Source organism: Mauremys mutica, chromosome 9 (genome assembly GCF_020497125.1).
Source record: "Mauremys mutica isolate MM-2020 ecotype Southern chromosome 9, ASM2049712v1, whole genome shotgun sequence".
NCBI classification, from domain to species: Eukaryota; Metazoa; Chordata; order Testudines; family Geoemydidae; genus Mauremys; species Mauremys mutica.
This window is the reverse complement of record NC_059080.1, coordinates 101,572,397-101,592,027: the sequence shown is the minus strand read 5'-3', so window position 1 is coordinate 101,592,027 and position 19,631 is coordinate 101,572,397. Positions and strand designations below refer to the sequence as shown.

The 19,631-nt window shown below is 51.9% G+C and overlaps 1 protein-coding gene across 5 annotated transcripts in view; it reads left to right on the top strand.

Moving 5' to 3' along the window:
* P3H2 (prolyl 3-hydroxylase 2) overlaps positions 1-18,479 on the top strand; it is a 150,111-nt gene extending 131,632 nt beyond the window's left edge. For all 5 annotated transcript variants that reach the window (XM_045031164.1, XM_045031162.1, XM_045031166.1 and 2 more), the window contains exons 8-15: positions 707-801; positions 6,986-7,113; positions 8,316-8,411; positions 8,509-8,659; positions 9,134-9,251; positions 9,948-10,023; positions 15,415-15,555; positions 18,342-18,479. In XM_045031164.1, coding sequence (XP_044887099.1) covers positions 707-801; positions 6,986-7,113; positions 8,316-8,411; positions 8,509-8,659; positions 9,134-9,251; positions 9,948-10,023; positions 15,415-15,555; positions 18,342-18,434 — 898 coding nt within the window. In that variant the 3' untranslated portion in view covers positions 18,435-18,479. The remainder of the gene's footprint in view (positions 1-706; positions 802-6,985; positions 7,114-8,315; positions 8,412-8,508; positions 8,660-9,133; positions 9,252-9,947; positions 10,024-15,414; positions 15,556-18,341) is intronic.
* The last annotated feature ends 1,152 nt before the right edge of the window (positions 18,480-19,631 follow it).

Genomic DNA, 19,631 nt, shown 5'->3' with positions numbered 1-19,631 from the left:
GTGGGGCTGCACGTGTATCTCTGCAGTGCCTCTGGGTCACGGATAAACTCCGTGGGTGAGGCAATGCGGCATGCACGGCTGCTGCCCATAAACCTAAGGAGCCTGCTCTGGGGAGCTTCAGTCCCTTTGCTGTGAATATGGCACCTTTCAAAAGCACAAAATACTACCCCAAAGGTTTGGGTTTGTTTGGTTGTTTAAAACAGGCAGTTCACATGGATTGTCTCCCATCAGCCCAGTGGCAATCCCGTGCTTCATTAGGAGCTGTGCTGTTACAGGCCAGCACTGGATATTTGAATTATTAAGCATGTCTGCCATGCTGTTCTTTCCCTCGCGTGCTAGTTTCTGGTGGTACCAGTTTCAGGCCACCAGTTCCAACCTGGTCAAGATCATGCAACCAGCGTCCAAACACTGAGGCCAGCGTTTTCAAAAGTGACTCGTGAGTTTAGGGGCCCAGACACCGTGAAGAAGTCCACTTTTCAGCAAGTGCAGAACCACGCCCTGCCAGAACAATTCAGGTCTCTGTTGTTTTTGAAGGTGTCTCAAGTTGGGCACCGCAAATGCCTGCTCTGTTTTGAGCATCGCCACCTTTCCTTTCCAATGGGTTTATTTTACTGATTTTCTGACGGCTGCAAAAAAAAAGCAGCATTCCCAGAATCTGAAACCCACTGAAAACTCATGGCTTTTCCTCTTGTCTCCTGCTCCTCAGAGTCCCCTCGGGTGTTAACAGTGAGCTGGCAGATGGTCCCGCCCTGTCTCTTGGAAAGAAACCTGCACCCAAAGTGGATCGAGAGCTGCGGGAGGGTAAGTGTGCACAAAGGATCTCCACCCAAACCAAAGGCTTTCTGTGAGCAGTGAAGACACACATTCTGTCAATAGAGGGGATGAAGCCACCAAGTCACGTCCTGGTGTCAGCCGTGGGAGTCGCAGTTCTGTTTGCTACAACTCTGTGTGATGGTGCCAAAGTGAGGGACCCATTGATTTTGCCGTCATGATGCCCTGCAATTAGGGCCTAATTCTGCAAGCTGCTGAGCACTCTGCACTGAGCTCAGAATTTGGAGATAGGAGACTGGATTAGGTGCGACTCTGAAATGGCAGTTCCCGTGTTGTGATTGATACTGATCCTGAGCACCCTATGCCCGTAGTGCTCTGTGGCGCCTTTCACCTTCCAAACATGGTCCGACCGTTAATCCTCACACGATGCCTTGGGAGGGGAATATTTCCCCTGTCGCCCAAAGTCACACACTGAATGACCGTGAAGCATTAGACTTTTGGGGAATTCCTAGCCCCCTACTCCTTGGCCTAGCCTCCGACTCCGGTAAGCACTGCATACTTGTTCTCCTTGCTCGCAATTTCATATCTTGGCTTAGTTCAAGTTATTTCCTTCATACGCCTGGTAGGCACATTATCTGCCAGTTTTCAGCTGGGTCAGTAATTGCTTCCCAACCAGAGAGAATAGCCATCAATTATTATACTAACAGCTGAGCTTTTCCCTAGGATGATTTTGAAATCAGGCGTGCTCTTGCCAAACTCCAAAGCCATTCCTTCGCTACAAGGCAGCCTGACAGCAAGCCAGCCGTAGCAGATCTCCTGTCCCCACCGCTGAGCCGGCTCCACCTTGCTTGGGCAGGAGAGAAAATCACGTCAAATATCAGGACCTCTGCTCTGCCCTTTGGATGGGGGAAGGGAGGGTTCCGCCCTGTGGCTGTCATTGTAACAAGATCTTGCAGTGCTTCCTGGGTAATCCTGGCCAGTGCTCCCTTTGGAAATCATGGTCCGCAGTTGCAGTCAAAAAATGATGCAGAGCATGAATAACACTGTGTGACCGACACTGGGGGAAACTAACATTTGCACTTGCCAGGACCACATCAGCTACTCGTTCAGATCATCAGCAGCTGTGCCCAGTTTGCGCGCAATGGAGCACATCGTGGCCACCGTCTTCTTTAATATCCAGGCACAACTCTCAGCAGCAACAAATGCTCCCTCCTGAGTTGAGTGTCCCGGCAACCTTGGCCCACGCTGCATGTCCCTCCGGGGGCTGCGTTTGGCCCACCTTTGCGGTAAGCGCTCAGGATATTGCTCTCGCTCCGCGGCACAGCACAGGCAGCGTCGGAAAGCTGCCTGGTACAAAACCGAAGGGGGATTTTTTTTAGTCAAATCCTTTTTGGTTTGTTTTTTCTTTCTTTAATTTTTGTGGGAAATTTTCACTTTAGATGAAATTCTCCAAGTTTTCAATAAAAAAAACATGCACCAAAACTAAATGACTTCGTTTCTGTCTCCCCCCGCCTTTTAATTTCCTTTTTATTTTCCCTGTTTCCAGTGGAAAAAGGGGAGAAGAAAAAGAGGAGAAAAGGGGGGGCATAAGGAGAAAGGATTGGTTTTTGTCTGTAAAAAGACTGAAAAATCACTCTCCAAAAATTGGGAAAAAATGGGTTTTATTTTTCATTCCTTTCAGAGATTTGCCCAGAACTCTGTCCAGGACACATTTGGGACCTGAGCCTTTCCTGTCCTGGCTTTGCATAGGCATCCTTTCATTGAGCTCAGTGGACTTGCTGCCGATTCCCACGTGTCATTTAGATCAGAATCTGGCCCCCATGGTGTCTAGATTGAGCCCAGGAAAATGCCAGTGACCTTGTTGCCCTGTTCCATTCCAGCTTGTTTTGACTCCTGTACTGCCTTAGATAGCGGAGCCCCTCTTTTCATGAGCATATAAAGTCTCAGGACACGCTGGAGGCCAAACAAATCTGTGGGTGGGTGGTTAGGTTTCCCCTTGATCCCGCTGCAGTTGTAACCACAGGCCCGAGAAGCTGGAGGAGCCTAGCCAAGGACATACCGAAGGTGTGATACAAGGATGCAGTGTTCGCACTACAGCTCCCAAGGCGACGGCTGCAAGTTGGCTGGGTCAGCTCAGTGCAAACCGGCTGTAAGGAACCAAAACACATTTGTAAGGCCTTCTATTCCTTCAGGCTTTCTTATTCTTTGATCTCGACCCACACTGGGCTCCTCTCTGCCAGGATAAACATCCCAATGTTGCAGGGTCAGCCCTGGCAGACGCCAAAGCCAGCCAGCGCATCACGAGCCTCTCCAGAAAATACTGCGCTTGAGAATGGGCTCCCAGAGCACCTGGAGGAAAGGGACAGCAGCGTCAGCTTCTCCATGCACCAAGCCAGCTCCTGCCATCCTCGCTTCAGCCCTGGCCACATGGAACAGGCACTCGGGATGCAAAGACCATATTTGTTTTGAGCTAAGGGTTCACCTGGCTTTGAAGTTACAGGCAAACCTTGATTCACTCAAATTCAGGTTTAACCAAAGATTGGTTGTGTCCTCCGAGCCTGGAGAGGGCACAAAGCAGGGCAGGGAAGGGATGAGGATTGCCGAAGTTAGCCAAACTCCCAGCGTTGGCATTATTCCAGATGCTGCTGGTTTCATTGCATGGTTTCCCCAGTGCTGAACATGACGCGGAGCTGCATTGCTGCAAAGCTTAGGGGCTCCATGGGGCTCCACAGAGCTACAGCTGCTGGGCTTTGCAGGAATGGAGCTGCTGGTTCTCCAAACAGCTGATCCTCAGACGGTCTTGGTGTCTCCTCAGAATTTGAGTACTTGGGTTTTGCCTCCAAACTCCTTTGGGTTGGCCGCCCCCGTTTGTGCACAAAGCTGGCCAGAGGATTGATTCGGAATGAATCTCGCAGCACATGTTAGCTGTCAGAACGAATACAGCTCCTTTTTATTTTTGGCTGCAAATGATCTGTTGTAACCGTAACACACAGATGGCGTCATTCGTGGCTTTCCCCTGCGGATGGCTGGAATTACAACAATATCGCCAAAAATTAAAAGCCTCCCGAAGGGACAGCCATTATAGCTCCATTCCTGAATGGCGTGGGGTGGGGATTAGCAATAAGATCAAGGGATTAGGAACAGAGCCTCTCACTGCTTGGGACCGTTGGTCTGACTCGGCTCCATGGAACATGCATGGAAAGCTCCCCGCTGATTTGTGGTCAGTAGATCAGGCCCCAAATCTTGTTTGCTTTACTCCCAGAAGGAGTCCTGTTCGCTTGGGTGAAGCCAACCGAATTGAGCCCTCGGTCAGCTGTTTGGTGGCTTATATGGGCCTGTCTGGGAAATACTGTAACCTCTGGGATGCCCAGAGTTCAGTGAGATGAGGATGGCAAGGACAGATCCCTTTCAGCACTGGCTCCGCTGGTCTGGTTAAATTCAGAGGACTGCGAGTCGGAGCTCCTGGATTCCATTCCCAGCCGCATGGGGCCAGTTTAACCCCTTTGTGCCTGCGTTTGCCCATCCTCTAAGTAGTGATGCTGCTGCTTCCCAGTGAGAGGCTCGGTGATGTCTGTAAAGTGTCTGGAGGCCTCCACGTGAACAGTGCAAGGCCAGGGCAAATCCTTGGGTTTTGTAAAGACAGTCTAGCCATGAGCAAAGCCCCAGGCCTGTAGAGCTCACCAGCACCACGCATGCTGGGCCCCAGCCCAGCGCAGGCACCAGGTAGATCAGCACCTACAAACAGAAGGAAAATGAAGTTTCATGTTTGCGACGTAGCAGTCGCCCTCTTTTCCCTGGCTGGGGCACGCAGCACGTCCACGTCAGCTTGCTGGATACTTGTGGTTCACTTTTTAACAACTCCATCCTGGTTATTGAAGTTGATCTCCTGCCAGCAATGGGGAGCTACTGAAAGCAAATCCAGAAGGCAGCAGGAACAAAAACGTTCTTAGATGTGCCCACTGTATCGTGTATGTCTGAGAGACGAACCTGATCCAGGAAGTTCAGAGCCCAATTGGCTAGTGCCCCGAGTGTGTGAGGTCTGGCTCCAGGGCTCTCTCTGATGTGTGCGTGTTTATAATAAATATTATCATCAAGCAACAAAACAGACTGTGAGGGATGCTGCCTCTCCAAGAAACCTAAATCTTCTTTGCAGATCGTTCCGTGGCAAGCGATGGGATCTCGACTCACTATCGTGTCCCCTCCATTGGCCTGGGGCCCTTCCGAAACAGCAGTGTGGTGCAGTTGACAAAGAGAGGAGGATTTAATAGAAATGTTCCATCGTGCCACATTTCGAGAGAAGTGCTGTGCTGCCGCTGCCTGCTTTTTATTGCAGCTTTCCAACAGCGGTTCTGTTTCCCGTGGCTCCAAAGCATTTCACCTTCCCCCCAGAGAAACATCTGGTTAAGGGTTTAGTTTTCGAAACACACAGACTTTGTTTTCATTGTCTTGTTTTTCTGTTCGGATGAGGGTGGCCTCATCCCGCGTCCGTGCGCAGGAGAGAGAGCGTGTGGGTCAAATAGCTAATCACTTCCCCACTCCCTGCAAGGTACACGTCCGATTCACCAACGGCCTGGTATTTATTGTTATTTATTTGTATTCCCCTAGGAGCTAGGGGCTGTACAGATGCAGGACACAAAGCCTGTCCTGGCCCCAATCTGCAGTATGGAACGCTGGCCCAAGGCAGGCTGGTGCCAAGTGAAGACTGCAGTATCTCCATGCTATCAGGACAGTACATTGAGGAGCTCAAAGCCAACCCAAGATATTCCCCATTGTGAACAGATATGAACTGATTATGTAAAATGCTTCCACAAAAAAAGGGTCTTGGCTCCAGGGAACACCACAGGAACCCGCTGTGTGCATCCCCTTGCCCAGTAAAACATGCAGTGTCTCTTCAGCTGGTGTTTGACAGCTCTCCTGTAGTCAAAGTATACCGCAGCACAGTGGCATCCTGCTGAGTCGCAGCAGGCTTGCGTACGGCTGCAGCGCCAGGACACCGGGATGAAGTTTTGCTGGCCTAAAATAATTTTAGTGCCCTTACGAGCTTGCAGGCCTGGAAAATGGGGTCTGCCCCAGAGCATAATGGGAGAGGGAGGTGCAGGCCTGCCTTCATAGAGTGAATCCTAGCCAGGGGCTCTGCTAGCAGCAGATAAACTAGGCAGCAGATATGGGTCCTCTGTCAGGACAATTTGAGTGGCATTGTGACCCTGCGTGCCAGGTTGCAATGCTGCTCCCTGCAGTTTGGCCCAGCCGCCTCTCTGGCACGACGGAAGGGCGGCCGGGCCAAATTGGCTGCTGTAGGCAGGGGCGGAGGGGGCTGAACATTGGTGTTCGAGCTGCCTGTGATCGCAGCAGTCACCTGTCTGCCTCCAGCCCTTCCCAGGGCCTTTAGGAATGACCCCTCCAGGAATGGGACCTTAGGACGAGGAATGATTTGCGATGGGCTAGCCCCTGGAGGAGGCCCCGTTTGGGAAGCCAGGCCCTGTCACGCGAGCTGCTGCACGCGCATCCTGAGACGGTCTCTGCGCCAAGGAGCTTAGAACGTAGAAAACGAGAGACGAGAGAAGGATTCAGCAAACTGGCGGGGGGACACTGGAGGGGTGAGGCTACTGCCAGAAGCACAGAGCTGCCACTTCCACAGCTTCCTGGTCTCCCAGGAGCCCTGCGTGGGGTGGGGGTGGGGGTGGGGGGCAGATCTGCTCCGTGACCGCAGATTAGCCTTCAACGAGAGCTCCTGTCTGCAGCATCAGGCAGGCGTAATGCCGCTCGCTCCCAGCAGCCACAGAGTGAAAAGGAGACCAAAACATGCTGATGACTATTCCAGCAGCCGGTGCCTTGAGCCAAATACGAAAAGGCTCGTACAGAACGAATGCAGTGGAAATGTAGGGTCGACTTAAACTAGGAATTGGTTCTATTGGCTGCTGTGCAAAAAAGCCAGTTAGCTGGTGTCCGGGCCCCGCTGCGTCTCCATGCAGCGTTTTAGAGTCTGGCCCGTGCGTTGCCAAAGAGCCTGATGAGAAAGTGGGAATCTCTGGCACTCTCGCAGTGAGTGGATTTCACCTCTGTGTCTTTGTTATTGACACCAGGCCAGAGCCTGCTCTCTGCTACACGGCTGTGAAGCCAGGGTGACCTCAGCTGGCCGGGTGCCTCCGTGTGACTGACAAGCCAGTGAAGAGGTGTCACGTTCAAGGTTGTTTTGTATCTGTCTTTCCCTTAGGGGGTTCTCTGCTCTACAGCGACGTGCAGTTCATCTATAACTCCCAGCAGCTGAACGGCACGCAGCGAGTGCTACTGGATAACGTCATCTCGGAGGAGGAGTGCCAGGAGCTGCGCAGAGTGGCCAATGTGAGTATCTGAGATGCCGGGCGGTGGGGTGGGGCTGGTGGGTGGAGGGGCGGGGATGGCGGGTTACTGGTTGCAGGGGAGCCACGTGGGCAGAGGGTCTGGGGTGGGGAGCCATGTGGAGAGAGTGTAATTGTCTGGTTTTGCCTAACTGCACAAGGCCCCAGCAAACGCAAAGAACGTGTCTCCAAATTCCAGCCTCCCACATGCACGTGACCGCTAGCGAGGTCTCTGGGAGTTGCGTGTGTGTATCCAGGGTCAGAGCTTGGCTTCTGCTACAGAACAGTGTGATCCATGCACTGGGGGAGCATCTCAAGCAGTCCTCTCCAGCCCCACTGCCGGCCCATGCTCCAGCGCCGATGGACACCAGCTGAGGATCTGGCCCATTGTGTTTGCCAGTTACATGAGAAGACCTGGTTAGGGAATAGCCCACCCCTAAATAATCCCTTTGCCTCTGTTCCAGGTAGCCCCTGAAGGGAGTTGAATCATCTCATTCACTTGTCCCTGAGGGGTGCAGTTTGTTTACTTTTTGCATTTCACTCAGAGGGGACAGCAATAGCAGTGGGCCATTTTTGCTAGCTCTCTGTCATTTTCTCCCTGTTTCTCTCTGCACACAGGGCTGTTGGGTTCAACAAGACTTTGGCAGGGAGCCTTGAATCCCGCAGTAGATATTTTCATTTTAAAAAAACTGGATAACATTTAAGGACAGTTCATAAGTTTCGAGAATAATTTTCCATTTTTCTTCTTCAGCAAAATTTGAGCTGTGTTCTCGAACAATACTACCCAGCTTTTACATAGTGCTTTCAACTCCTAGCTCTCCAAGGCCTTTGCAGAGGAGATAAGGTTCATTACCCCTGTTTTAGAGAGGGGGAAACCGAGGCACTGTGGTGGAGCGGCTTGCCCAAAAGCAAAGTAGTAGCTGAGCTAAACACAAAGCCCTGCACTCCTGAATCTCTCTGGGTTGTCACAGAGCCATGGCGGCTCAATTGTCATCTCAACCAGTAACGGTGTTGCAGTCGGCCCTTAGCCATTGCCATTGACGGTGACCAAAGCAGAAGGGAACTCACCTAATTCCGTCAGAATTTCTTATCGGTGAGGGTTAGCTATTTTGGGTGGGGAGAGCCGGATAAACCTGATTTGGGGGTTTCTGCTCAGGACAACCGATGTCCCTGCCCTCTGACCTCTGCTTATGTCATTTCTTCCAGGGGATCATGCTGGCTGGAGATGGCTATCGCGGGAAAAGCTCACCCCACACCCCCAACGAGAAGTTTGAAGGGGCCACCGTCCTCAAAGCTCTCAAGGTGCGGTTTGCCCCTCTCTCCGGCCCCCAGGGCTCGGGGGTTGCTCTGCCGCCCTCTGGGCGGCCGGTGCTCACTCTGGTGTGTGGTTGTCCTGCAGTTTGGCTACGAGGGGCGCGTCCCGCTCAAGAGCGCCCGCCTGTTCTACGACGTCAGCGAGAAGGCCCGCAGGATCGTGGAGTCCTACTTCCGGCTCAACTCCACCCTCTACTTCTCCTACACGCACATGGTGTGCCGCACCGCCCTGCCTGGTAAGGGGGGCAGGGGCCGGCCTTGTGGCTCAGTGCTAAAGAAACAACAGCGCTGTTTGTACTGTCTCCTGCCTCGGAGATGCCTCCCCCACGTTCTGCCTGGAGGAAGCCACCCGCCGGGGGCATGAGTTTGTTCGTTCTTTCGCACTTCATCTCTCCTCTTCTGCCTCTCCTCCTTCCCTTTCTCCTTCCCCTGGGGTGATGGAAAGCCCCCACTTTGCTCTCCATCACCCCAGATTGGCGTGTCTGTTCCATCTGGCCCGCGGTGTTTCCTGCCTTGCTGCAGTGGGCGCAAGGCAGGTGCCAGTTCTTTGTCTCCGAGTTCCCCAGATTCCCCCTCTTCGCCCGCGGTCTTCGCATTTTTGCTGGTGGCGAGAGCCCTCCCCAGTGCAAAGGCCTCTGTGGGGAGCTGCGCCCCGAGACCCTGTCACGCCCATTTCACCTCTTCCTCTCCCCCCTCATGGTTCTGCCTAGGCCAGCAGGAGAAAAGGAACGACCTGAGCCATCCCATCCATGCCGACAACTGCCTGCTGGATCCCGAGGCCAGCGAGTGCTGGAAGGAGCCCCCGGCCTACACCTTCCGGGATTACAGGTAGGAACGCGGGGCTGAGATGCCATGTGCCAGATGCAGGTGCCAGGTGAAACAGACGGGGCATGTTCCTCACTGAGCACCAGGTCGGTGGGGCGTGACCACAAGAGCCCGCTTTGGCTCCGATGCCTGGTAACGTTAGGCTGCCCTGGAGCAGGGAGATCCCAGCCAGCGATGGGCTGAGGAGGCAGGCTCTGGATTCGTGGTACGGTCGTGGTTCTAGGAGGAACTGGGGCCGAGGTCCAGGCAGTGGTTGGCGGCGGCAGCCTGATGGTGTTCTAGGCTGTTTCACCTGACAGGGCGGCCACCTCACAAGGCTGGCCAGTCTGGGGAGATGGTCAGCACACCCCTGCCAGGAAGGACGGAGGTGCGTCCCTGCTGGGCTTAAATACAACCCAGAGGGGAGATTACCCACCCTCACCCCATCTCCATCCCACACATACCTGCCCCTGCTGGCACCCACAGGACAGGTGGGACTCGAACCCCTGAAATACTGTGGGCCCAGCCACCTCGCATTGACGTCCCCTGACTTTCCCAGCAGGCGGAGTGGGCCCTGGGAGAGTGGTGAGCATTCTTCTTCCCACTGGCCCACGGGCCTGATCTGCTGTGGCAAATCCTGTGTTTAGTAATGTCTGCTGTGAGCCCCCCCGGGCCGGCCGGCCAGCCAGCCTCACCGGGATCTCATCATTCTTCCCCCAGTGCCCTTCTGTACATGAACACGGATTTCGAAGGCGGGGAGTTTATATTCACGGAGATGGATGCCAAAACTGTTACTGTAAGTAAACTGCCTTGGCTGATGTCAGTGAGTTGGCTGAGGAGATCTATGTTGTTTTCCTTCCTAGTCCATTCCTCCAGAGTGCCAGGTTTTGTTATCATAGACTCATAGAATATCAGGGTTGGAAGGGACCTCAGGAGGTATCTAGTCCAACTCCCTGCTCAAAGCAGGACAAATCCCCAGACAGTTGCTTGTTTAGGTTTTTTTACTCCAGTTTTCTAAATGGCCCCCTCAAGGATTGAACTCACATCCCTGGGTTTAGCAGGCCACTTGTCAAACCACTGAGCTACAGGAGGCCCCATGGAGTTCCTGAACCGGAGGCTGGTCCCACATATCTTGTCTCGCAAGTGTCCAGCATTATGAACTGCCCATGGTACACGGGACTTTGGTCCAACTCCTCAGAAGTATTTAGGAGTTCGATGGGAGTTCGACATCTGAATACCCTTTTGTGGGATCAGGACCTTAGAGTTCTTGTTCCCTACACTTAACGCTGAGCAGAGCAGTAAACAGAGCTGCTCTGCTGCTTTTTCCCATCGGACAACGTTTTATGGCAGAGGCCTTATACGAAATGCATGGTCTGATGATGCCGCTGCTATTCCGCAGTGCTTTCCATCAGAAGAGCTCGAAGCACTTGAGAAACGTTAGATAAGTCTCATGCCTTGGTGAGAAGGATTGCGAGTGTGATTACCCCAGTTTACAGATGGAGAAACCGAGGCACAGAGAGGTGATGCAGCTTGCCCACGGCTCTGCACCTGGTTAGCATCAAGGCTAAAAAGAGAACCCAGGTGTCGTGACAAACAGCCTCCTTCTTTGGCCACCCTGTGATGGTCTAGAGGGAACCTCTTCATGTGGCAGCACAAATGTCAAGCTGCTAACTCCGTTCACTGGGAGGTGTTCACATAGCTCTTCCACTCTCTGCTTGCGTGCGTCAGCCGAGCAGGGATTGGTCGAGCCACTCGGGAAGATGCTTGTTAACTTCCCTTCCAAGCTGAGCCACCCAGAGAGACAAGGCGGAGTGCAGGAAAGAGACACGCCGGTGGTGCTGAATGAAACTGACCCTGCTCTCCTTGGAGGCAATGGAAAAACACCCAGTGATTTCAGTGGCAGCAGGATTGGGCCCTCAGGAGTGAAAGGGGTAACACACCCTGGGATCCAATAAAGGGCCACAGCTGGTGCCGTGCATAGCCAGGGCTTTTCAGATGACTTCAGCTATGACCTCAGCCCGGTGGGCCCCTCCATAAAACAGTCACATCCTTAGCCTAGAATCCATTCTAGGTGTAATCTGAAAAGACCCATTCACCATCCTAATGGTGCAGAACAAGGCGACCCAGAGTGTAAGGTCTTCAGTGTGGCTCACGGCCGCCTCCTGTCTACAACGGCCAATGAGGACAGCCTTAACCGGCTGGAGGGTTTTTACTGCTACCGAATTACGGTAACAAGCAATTTCTGTTCCTCTGCCATGGCTAGGGTGACCAGACAGCAAGTGTGAAAAATTGGGAGTGGGTATGGGTAATAGGAGCCTATTTAAGAAAAAGACCCAAAAATCAGGACTATCCCTATAAAATTGGGACATTGGGTCACCTTAGTCATGGGAGATACAAGTGGAAGCAAATTTAAAATTTTTATTAAAGCTAATGTTTAAAAAAAATTATATAATACATAGGTTGGGAAAAGAGTGTACATCTGGGTATAGTGCTTAGATTGCCCACAAATGCAAAGCTAGTTTTTAACAGTCATATGATACATAGAGTGCGTAATCAGCTGTAACCCACCTTTAGGTGAATAGATTTAACAATACAGTTTAGATATTAGAATTCGAATACTCAGATACATCACTTATGAAAATTTGTACAGAGATTTGGTTGTGGAAAGCAAAATATATCAATGAGAGGGGAGTGTCCCTCAGTAACTGAGAATTAGATTGGTTGTCCATTTAGAAAATACAATCCATTAGGAAAGTATTTGTTACTTTCCCTACTAAAGCCGTGTCATAACCTTGCTGCTGGCATCCTGTGCGCCTACAATCACTCAGGATTCCTGACTTCTGCAGAGGGTGGATTTTTGGACTCTCTGATCCATTAAGTAAAAGGTTTAGACTGACACAAAGTTTATTTAAAAAAAAAACCTGACAGGCTGGCCGAGGATCCTACTCCATGTGGTTGCCCAATTGACTGAGCTTCTGCACCCCCTAGTGGTCAAATTTAAAGCAAGAGAGACAAATTGGGTGAGGTACAAAACTTTGCCTCTCTCGCCAGCAGAAGTTGGTCCAATAAAAGATATGACTTCCCCCACCTTGTCTCTCTAATATCCCGAGACCAACATGGCTTCTACAGCACTGTATCATAGAAAAGTAAGGTCATCAAATCCAGCCCACTGCACTGAGGGAGAACCAAGAAAACCTAGACCATCCCTGCCCACCCTGTTCTTAAAAACCTCCAGGGATGGGGATTCCACAACCTCCCTGGGAAGCCTGTTCCAGAGCTTATCTCCACTGAGAGTTATTATAAAGTTCTTCCTAATGTCTAACCTACATCTCCTTTGCTGCACATTAAGCCCATTGCTTCTGATCCTGTCTTCAGTGGACATAGAGAACACTTGATCCCTGTTCTTTTTATAACAGCCCCTCACGTATCTGAAGTCTGTTATCAGGTCCCCTCTCGGTCTGCTCTTCTCCACACTAAACATGCCCCGTTTTTTTTTAACTTTCCTCATAGTTCAGGTTTTCTAAACCTTGGATCATTTTTGTTGCTCTCCTCTGGCTGCTCTCCAGTCTGTCCACATCTTCCCTCGAACATGGCACCTCGAATTGGGCACAGTACTCCAGCAGAGGCCTCATCGGTGCCGAGTAGAGCAGGACAGTTACCTTCGATGTCTTACATACGACACTCCTGTTCACACACCTAGAATGATCCAAGTGATATCCTGTTAAAGAAATAAGCCAGTCACAGTGTGGGGTTAGACTGTGTCCCCGTGCTTGTCTCCAGCCACCTTCATTTAAAGACAGAACATATGCTTGCTGAGAGTCCTTTGAATTCAATTTAGTGCTGATAAATGCAAAGTAATGCACATTGAAAAACATGATCCCAACTATACATATAAAATGGTGGGGTCTAAATTAGGTGTTACCACTCAAGAGCGAGATCTTGGAGTCATTGTGGGTAGTTCTCTGAAAACATCCACTCAATGGATGTTTTGACAGCGGCAGTGAAAAAGCAAACAGAATGTTGGGAATCATTAAGAAAGGGATAGATAATTAGAAAATATCATGTTGCCTTTATATAAATCCATGGTACGCCCACATGCAGATATGGTCACCCCATCTCAAAAAAGATGTATTGGAATTGGAAAATGTTCAGAAAAGGGCAACAAAAATTATTAGGGGTATGGAACGGCTTCCGTATGAGGAGAGATTAATAAGACTGGGACTTTTCAGCTTGGAAAAGAGACGACTAAGTGGTGATATGATAGAGGTCTATAAAATCATGACTAGTGGAATGGAGAAAGTAAATAAGGAAGTGTTATTTACTCCTCATAACACAAGAACTCGGGGCCACCAAATGAAATTAATAGGCAGCAGGTTTAAAACAAACAAAAGGAAGTACCCGGTAATTTTTTCACACAACGCACAGTCCACCTGTGGAACTCCTTGCCAGAGGACGTTGTGAAGGCCAAGACTATAACATGGTTCAAAAAAGAACTAGATTCAGGCAGTCTTCAGACTTACGACACAATTGGTTCCTGAAAATTGCGTCGTACGTTGAAATGTTGTAACTCGGAACCGCAGTCCACTCCAGTGCGGGGACAAATGTCGTAAAGTTGAAACCAATTGTTGTAAGTCAAATCAGAGTGTCAATTCAGAAACATCGTAAGTGCCATTTGTTGTAAGTCGAACGTCATAAAGTCGAGGACTGCCTGTAAATTCATGGAGGACAGGTCCATCGATGGCTATTAGCCAGGATGGGCAGAGATGGTGTCCCTAGCCTCTGTTTGCCAGAAGCTGGGAATGGGCGACAGGGGATGGATCACTTGAGGATTACCTGTTCTGTTCATTCCCTCTGGGGCACCTGGCATTGGCCACTGTCGGAAGATACTGGGCTAGATGGACCCTTGGTCTGACCCAGTCTGGCCGTTCTTGTGTATGAAATATCAACTACCCAGTTCTCTGTTTGAAAGGCACTTTCGGAATGAGGAGTCCAATGCCAGGCCTTTAGAGAAATGTCTGTGTTTTCAGAAGTGCTAGTCACCCCTACGGTGTGTCAGTTCAGCCTGGATACTGCAGGAGCTCCACAGCCACGCAGGCTGCAAGGGAAATCAGATTGATTGACCAGGGCTGGGCCAATTGTCCTGAAATTCAGGAGTCTTTTGTATTCCAGCACTGAAGATTACCCTATGTTAGGAGTGACTCTGCAGGAAGCGGGGGGCAGGGGTTGGTTTTATTATCCCAGCTGGTCTTTTTGCTGACTTTAGAACTGCTCCCGCATTGAGCCATGTGGACCAGGCTGAAGCAGGCAGTTTAAAGTCACCACACCCGCTGCAGGACATCATGCAGGGCCATGCTTCCTGGGGGCTTGCCTGTCCCCCTTGCAGAGCCGTTGCAGTGATTGAATGTGAATTCAGCCAGGCTAGATTGCAGCAGCATCAGGGTCAGGTTTGCTTTATATGTTGTTTATATAGCTATCCACAAGACACAAGTTATCCCAAAGCCAGCTTCAGCCATCTCTGAATATCATCTGGCCCCATCGGAAATTACATACGTCTTCAGAAGAGGGGGAAGAGGAACATTACTCGTGTTTCAGACGTTCCTGGTTTCCAAGGCCAGAAGGAACCTTTGTGATCATCTTGTCTGACCCATGTATAGCACAGACCAGAGAACTGCCCCGAAATAACTCCCAGAGCAGATCTTTTAGAAAAACATCCCATCTTGATTAAAAATGGTCAGTGATGGAAAATCCACCACTACCCTTGGTAAATTAACCATTGGAGCAGTTACCCTCACTGTTTGACTGCATACAAGGAAATAAGGCATACATTTCTGAGTGTGAAGGTCAACTGGATCTCACTGAAGGGACATCTAATTATTACCTAGTTTGAGCACAGCTGGTTTGCAGTGACTGAGTGTGTTGCATTGAATTTTGCACAGACTTTGCACACCGCCTCATCTTTTCTGGATTAATCCTCTGCAACCGGATGGAGCCGTTCTTCTGGAGCTAAATGCCTATCTTGGCACTAAGTTTTTGAGTATCCTGGAGCTATCCAGAGAGATCCATTAAAGTCAAGGGCCTGAACTGACGGGAATCCAGGGCAACACAAGAGATCTGCAGTGGGCTGGTTCTTTGCCATGAGTCTAAATGCTGGTTGTGTTTGCAATGTTTTACCTGGGTTTTTTTACAGGCCTCTATCAAGCCAAAGTGTGGGCGCATGATCAGCTTCTCATCCGGAGGGGAGAACCCCCATGGGGTCAAAGCGGTCACCAAAGGCCAGCGGTGCGCTGTGGCCCTCTGGTTCACTTTGGACCCACTCTACAGAGAGCTGGTGAGTTCTTCCATTGTGACAGGAGCAGAGACGGTCACGAATGGCACAGGGTGGAGCTAGTGAAAAACCAGGGAGCTCCGTCATGTGCAGCAGAGAGGCCCCTCTGCCTAGCCCCAAAGATGCCTGGCTAGGCAGCGGTGTTGTGTCTGCCTCGGAACCAGGGATGTTTCCCTAGTTAGGTGGAACCCATCCTCAGGGCCTTGGATGCTGCTGTCATGCTGTACAGAGCGTAGGGTTAGGGATGGAAAGGGACTTTGGGGATCAACCAGCCTCCCCCAAGCAAAACGAACCCTTCTCCCCGCCCCCAGTGAATGCAATAACTGCATTGTAGCAGGCCTGGACTGGGAGGCAGGAGATCTGGATTGAGCTGTGACACCTTCACTTCTCTGGGCCCCAGTTCCCATCTGCACGGTGGGGACGGGCCCCTCTGAGGCAGGACAGGGGCTTCCGTCAATAAATTCGGCCATGTTTGGGAGCTGCCTATTACGACACTGCGGGGGGTGGGCGGGAGGGAGGGCTGGGCAGAACGTGGTTATACTGAAACCTCCACTTAGAGGGTGCCAGGTCTCTGTGTAACCCACTAGCTGGTGTGATTTCTATGTCCCCTGCTGTGCCTGGTCTGAGGGGGTGAGTCTGTTACAGCCGCACCCACAGAGCTGGGCTCGTTGGCTCAAGCTGCAGAGACTCACACGCTTTGTTCTGGAAGTCGTAGAGTGTAAGGGCAGACGGGACCAGCAGATAATCCAGGCTGACCTCCGGTATCTCCCAAGCTCCCAACACCACCCAGTCACCCCCTGGGGTGGGCCAAGATGGCAGCCATGACACATGCACCAGTCAAGTCCTGGGAATAATCCTTGAAAGGGACTGGCCTGGTGCATAGCCCTAGTGCTGGGCTCTCCCCAGAGGGGACTGTCACCCTAGAAGAGGATTTGTTGTATTGGATCAGATCAGTGGTGCTCAGGTCCGTCCTGCCCCAAGCATGACAAAGCGCTTCAGAGGAACACACAGAAAACCCATAGTGCACCTGGCCCGTTGTGCCCTGGTGTGGGCCAGGGGCTACAACCTCCTTCCTCAGCCCGTAATGTGTATTGCCTTGAAGCTGGGCCGCCTCTACCCACATCAGCCTGAGCTTCCAGAGCTGCCTCTGTCACTGACAGGCATCCAGACCGGGGCGGGGATTTTCAAAGGTCTTCAGAGAGTGAGCTGCATGAGACCCAGGGAAAGGAGTTCCTTGTTCCCCCAGCGCTTCTGAAAATCTGCCCTTGTGTCTTGTAGCAACGCCGTATCGGTCATTCCCCGCGTGAGGGACGTGTGCAGGGGCGGAGGGAAAGCTCACGGCTCTGCGATTAACCAGCCCTACCTCCCAAGGGCTGTCTACACTGCAGCCAGGGGTGCGAATGGCGCCTCGTGCAGACCTGCGCGGCGTGTGCTCCAGCTAGCTCACTGTACGTGGCCACGAGGGCCCCGCAGCGTGGCCTTCACGTGCGAGTACGTCCTGGGCTTGTACTGCTGTTTGTAGTGAGCTAGCCAGGTCCATCTGCACAAGCTGCCGGTCACACCCCAGGCTGCAGTGTAGACATAATTCCAGTGTCCCTGGTTTGTTCTAGACCCCAATTCACCTTGCAGTTCTGCCATCTTCTCACCTCCTGTTTCTGTAACTTCTTTTTTCCTCCTCCAAAGACTGGCTCCCGCCAGTGAGCGCACAGATGGGTCAGGATGCTAAAGCAAATGGATTTGAGCTAAATGCCCAGAGGGTTTCCCGTGTGACCCTTGCGTGGGCTGCGGTTTTGGCCAGATCTCGAAACAGGGCCTGCAATCTGGGACTGGCTCTGAGGGTGTCTCTACACTGCAAACAGACACCTGCAGGCTAAGGTCTGGGAGCCCTCCGCCTAGGCCCCAGCCTGAGCACGAACATCTATGCTGCAGTTAACCCAGCTCTTTGCTCAAGCCCAAGTCGGCTGGCAGGGGTGAGCCGCAGGTTCTTAATTGCAGTGTAGACAGAACCTTGGAGCGATGTTTATGCTGAGCATTAGTGACACCTAGTGGACAATTCGGTTAATGACCAGTATCCCATTGAAAAGCCGCAGCAAAGGGGAGGACCAGGAGCGCACGGTGCTTTCAGCCAGTGATCTCAAAGCCCTTAACAATCTTTAGTTACTTCAGCCTGGTGGGGCCCTTTTCACTGATGGCAAAATTCTGGTAGGGGGGGTTAGGCGGCTCCCCCAGGGCACACAAGCAAGTCGTTGGCAAAACAGAATAAAGCCCAGGAGCTCTGACACCGAGTCTACTAATCCAGTTGTTAGATGGCGCTGCTGCTTTCTGGGCTCCTGGGGTCTGGCGACCGCAGCCTGACCATCCCGTGGGGCTTTAGTTTAGGACGCATGGACATGGCGGCGCTGTCGTTATTTGTGTTACAGTAGCACTACAGGCCCTGTTGTGCTACGTGCTGTACGTGCATCGGACGAGATCTGCCCCAGAGCGCTTAAAATTGAAATAGGCAAGACAGTCAAAGGGTGGGGAGGGGGAACTGAGGCACGGAGCAGTCACGTGACCTCCCCACGGTCATACAGCAAGGTCATGGCAGAGCTGAGAATGGCTCTCCCAAGTGCCAGCTTAGTGCCCAATCCATTAGACGGCACCGTGTCCTCGGGTGAGTTGTGCCTAGGTCTTATACTGACCTTCTGTGCCAGGATGAATTTCCTCCTTGATGGAGAAATAGCTCAGAGATGAGAGGAGCCACCGACACTGCTGCTGCTGCTGTTTATTCCTCCTCCTCTTCTCTGCAGGAGCGAATCCAGGCAGACGAAGTGATAGCGACGTTAGACCAAGAGCATCTAGGAGCCAGCGACCTGAACATCAACCCAAAGGACGAGCTCTAAACTAGGCCAAGGACTTTCGATTAAATATTTATTTAATATTGTTAACCCTATTAGAACCCTTTTATTTTTATACAGAGCCTCGGTATAAATTAACTGGTTAATATGAACGTGGCGCCTCTGTGTTTTGGCACAGCTCCCTCTGGGCCCCGTGTGCGCACCGCTCCCTGCTGGGGCTGACTCTTCCTGCTGCCCTCACGGGCCTTCCCCCGCACTTTTTCGGGTCCCTCTGTTCCCCAGACAGGCTCTCTTCCCAGGGCTCTCTCCTCAGGCCCAGACAAGGAGAACATCGAGTGAGGGTTCCTGGAGGATCACACGCCCTATTCCCAGCAGGGCGGTGACTGCAGATTGAGGGGAACTGTACAGTTCTTTCGTTGTCCTGGGCTCGTGCAGTGTGGGTCAGACCTGGCTGGGGTTTTTTTGTGTGTGGTGTCTCCCCTTCCAAAGCCATTCGCCATTTGAGGAGTTAGGGCTGAATCCTGCTCTGGGAAATGTACAGGCTCCTGGTACATGGCCCGCATCTGGCCATGCCTTGCTGAGCACAGCCAGGTGGTTGGAATTGTCCTTTAAGAAATCATGTCCGCTGAGCACAAGATGGAATTGCTCTGCAGGGAGCTCCCGGCAAAGTGGTGTGATGAAGAAAAGGGGACTAAGCCAAGCAGCTTGATTTCCAGCTGCTCCACCGGGAGATTGGCACTCTCTGAGATTGCATTTTCCCCAGTAACAGCTTGGGGCACAGGAAAGAAACTCCGCCTCTTGCTGTCAAGTTTGGGGTTCCGGGGCAGGAGCTGGTGCCGCTACTGGTGAAAGTTCAGGTGAGAATTCCCCAGGCCCATGCAGAACAGTGTCTGACAGTGTCACGGATGTGATGGTGACATGCTCCGGGGTGTGCGTTTTGCATCTGTTCATGGGCAAGATGCTGTAGCTACATCCTCTCCTGGAGCGTGAGCACGTGCCCTGCCCCAGCAAAGGCTGTTTATGCTCCTGTCGGTGTTATGTGCTTACTGCGTTCTTCACTCGAAGTGTAAGGCCGTGAAGGGTCTGGCTTCTTCTGGGGGCAGCGGGGGCTGTTTGTTAAGCTCACGAGCTCTGGTAGGCCACTAAGTCCGTATCTTGCTGTGTCGTTGCCTTCTCCACTCGTAGGGTGACTATAACCCTGGGGCCAGGATGGGAGGGTTACGGGGTCAGATCCTCAGCTGC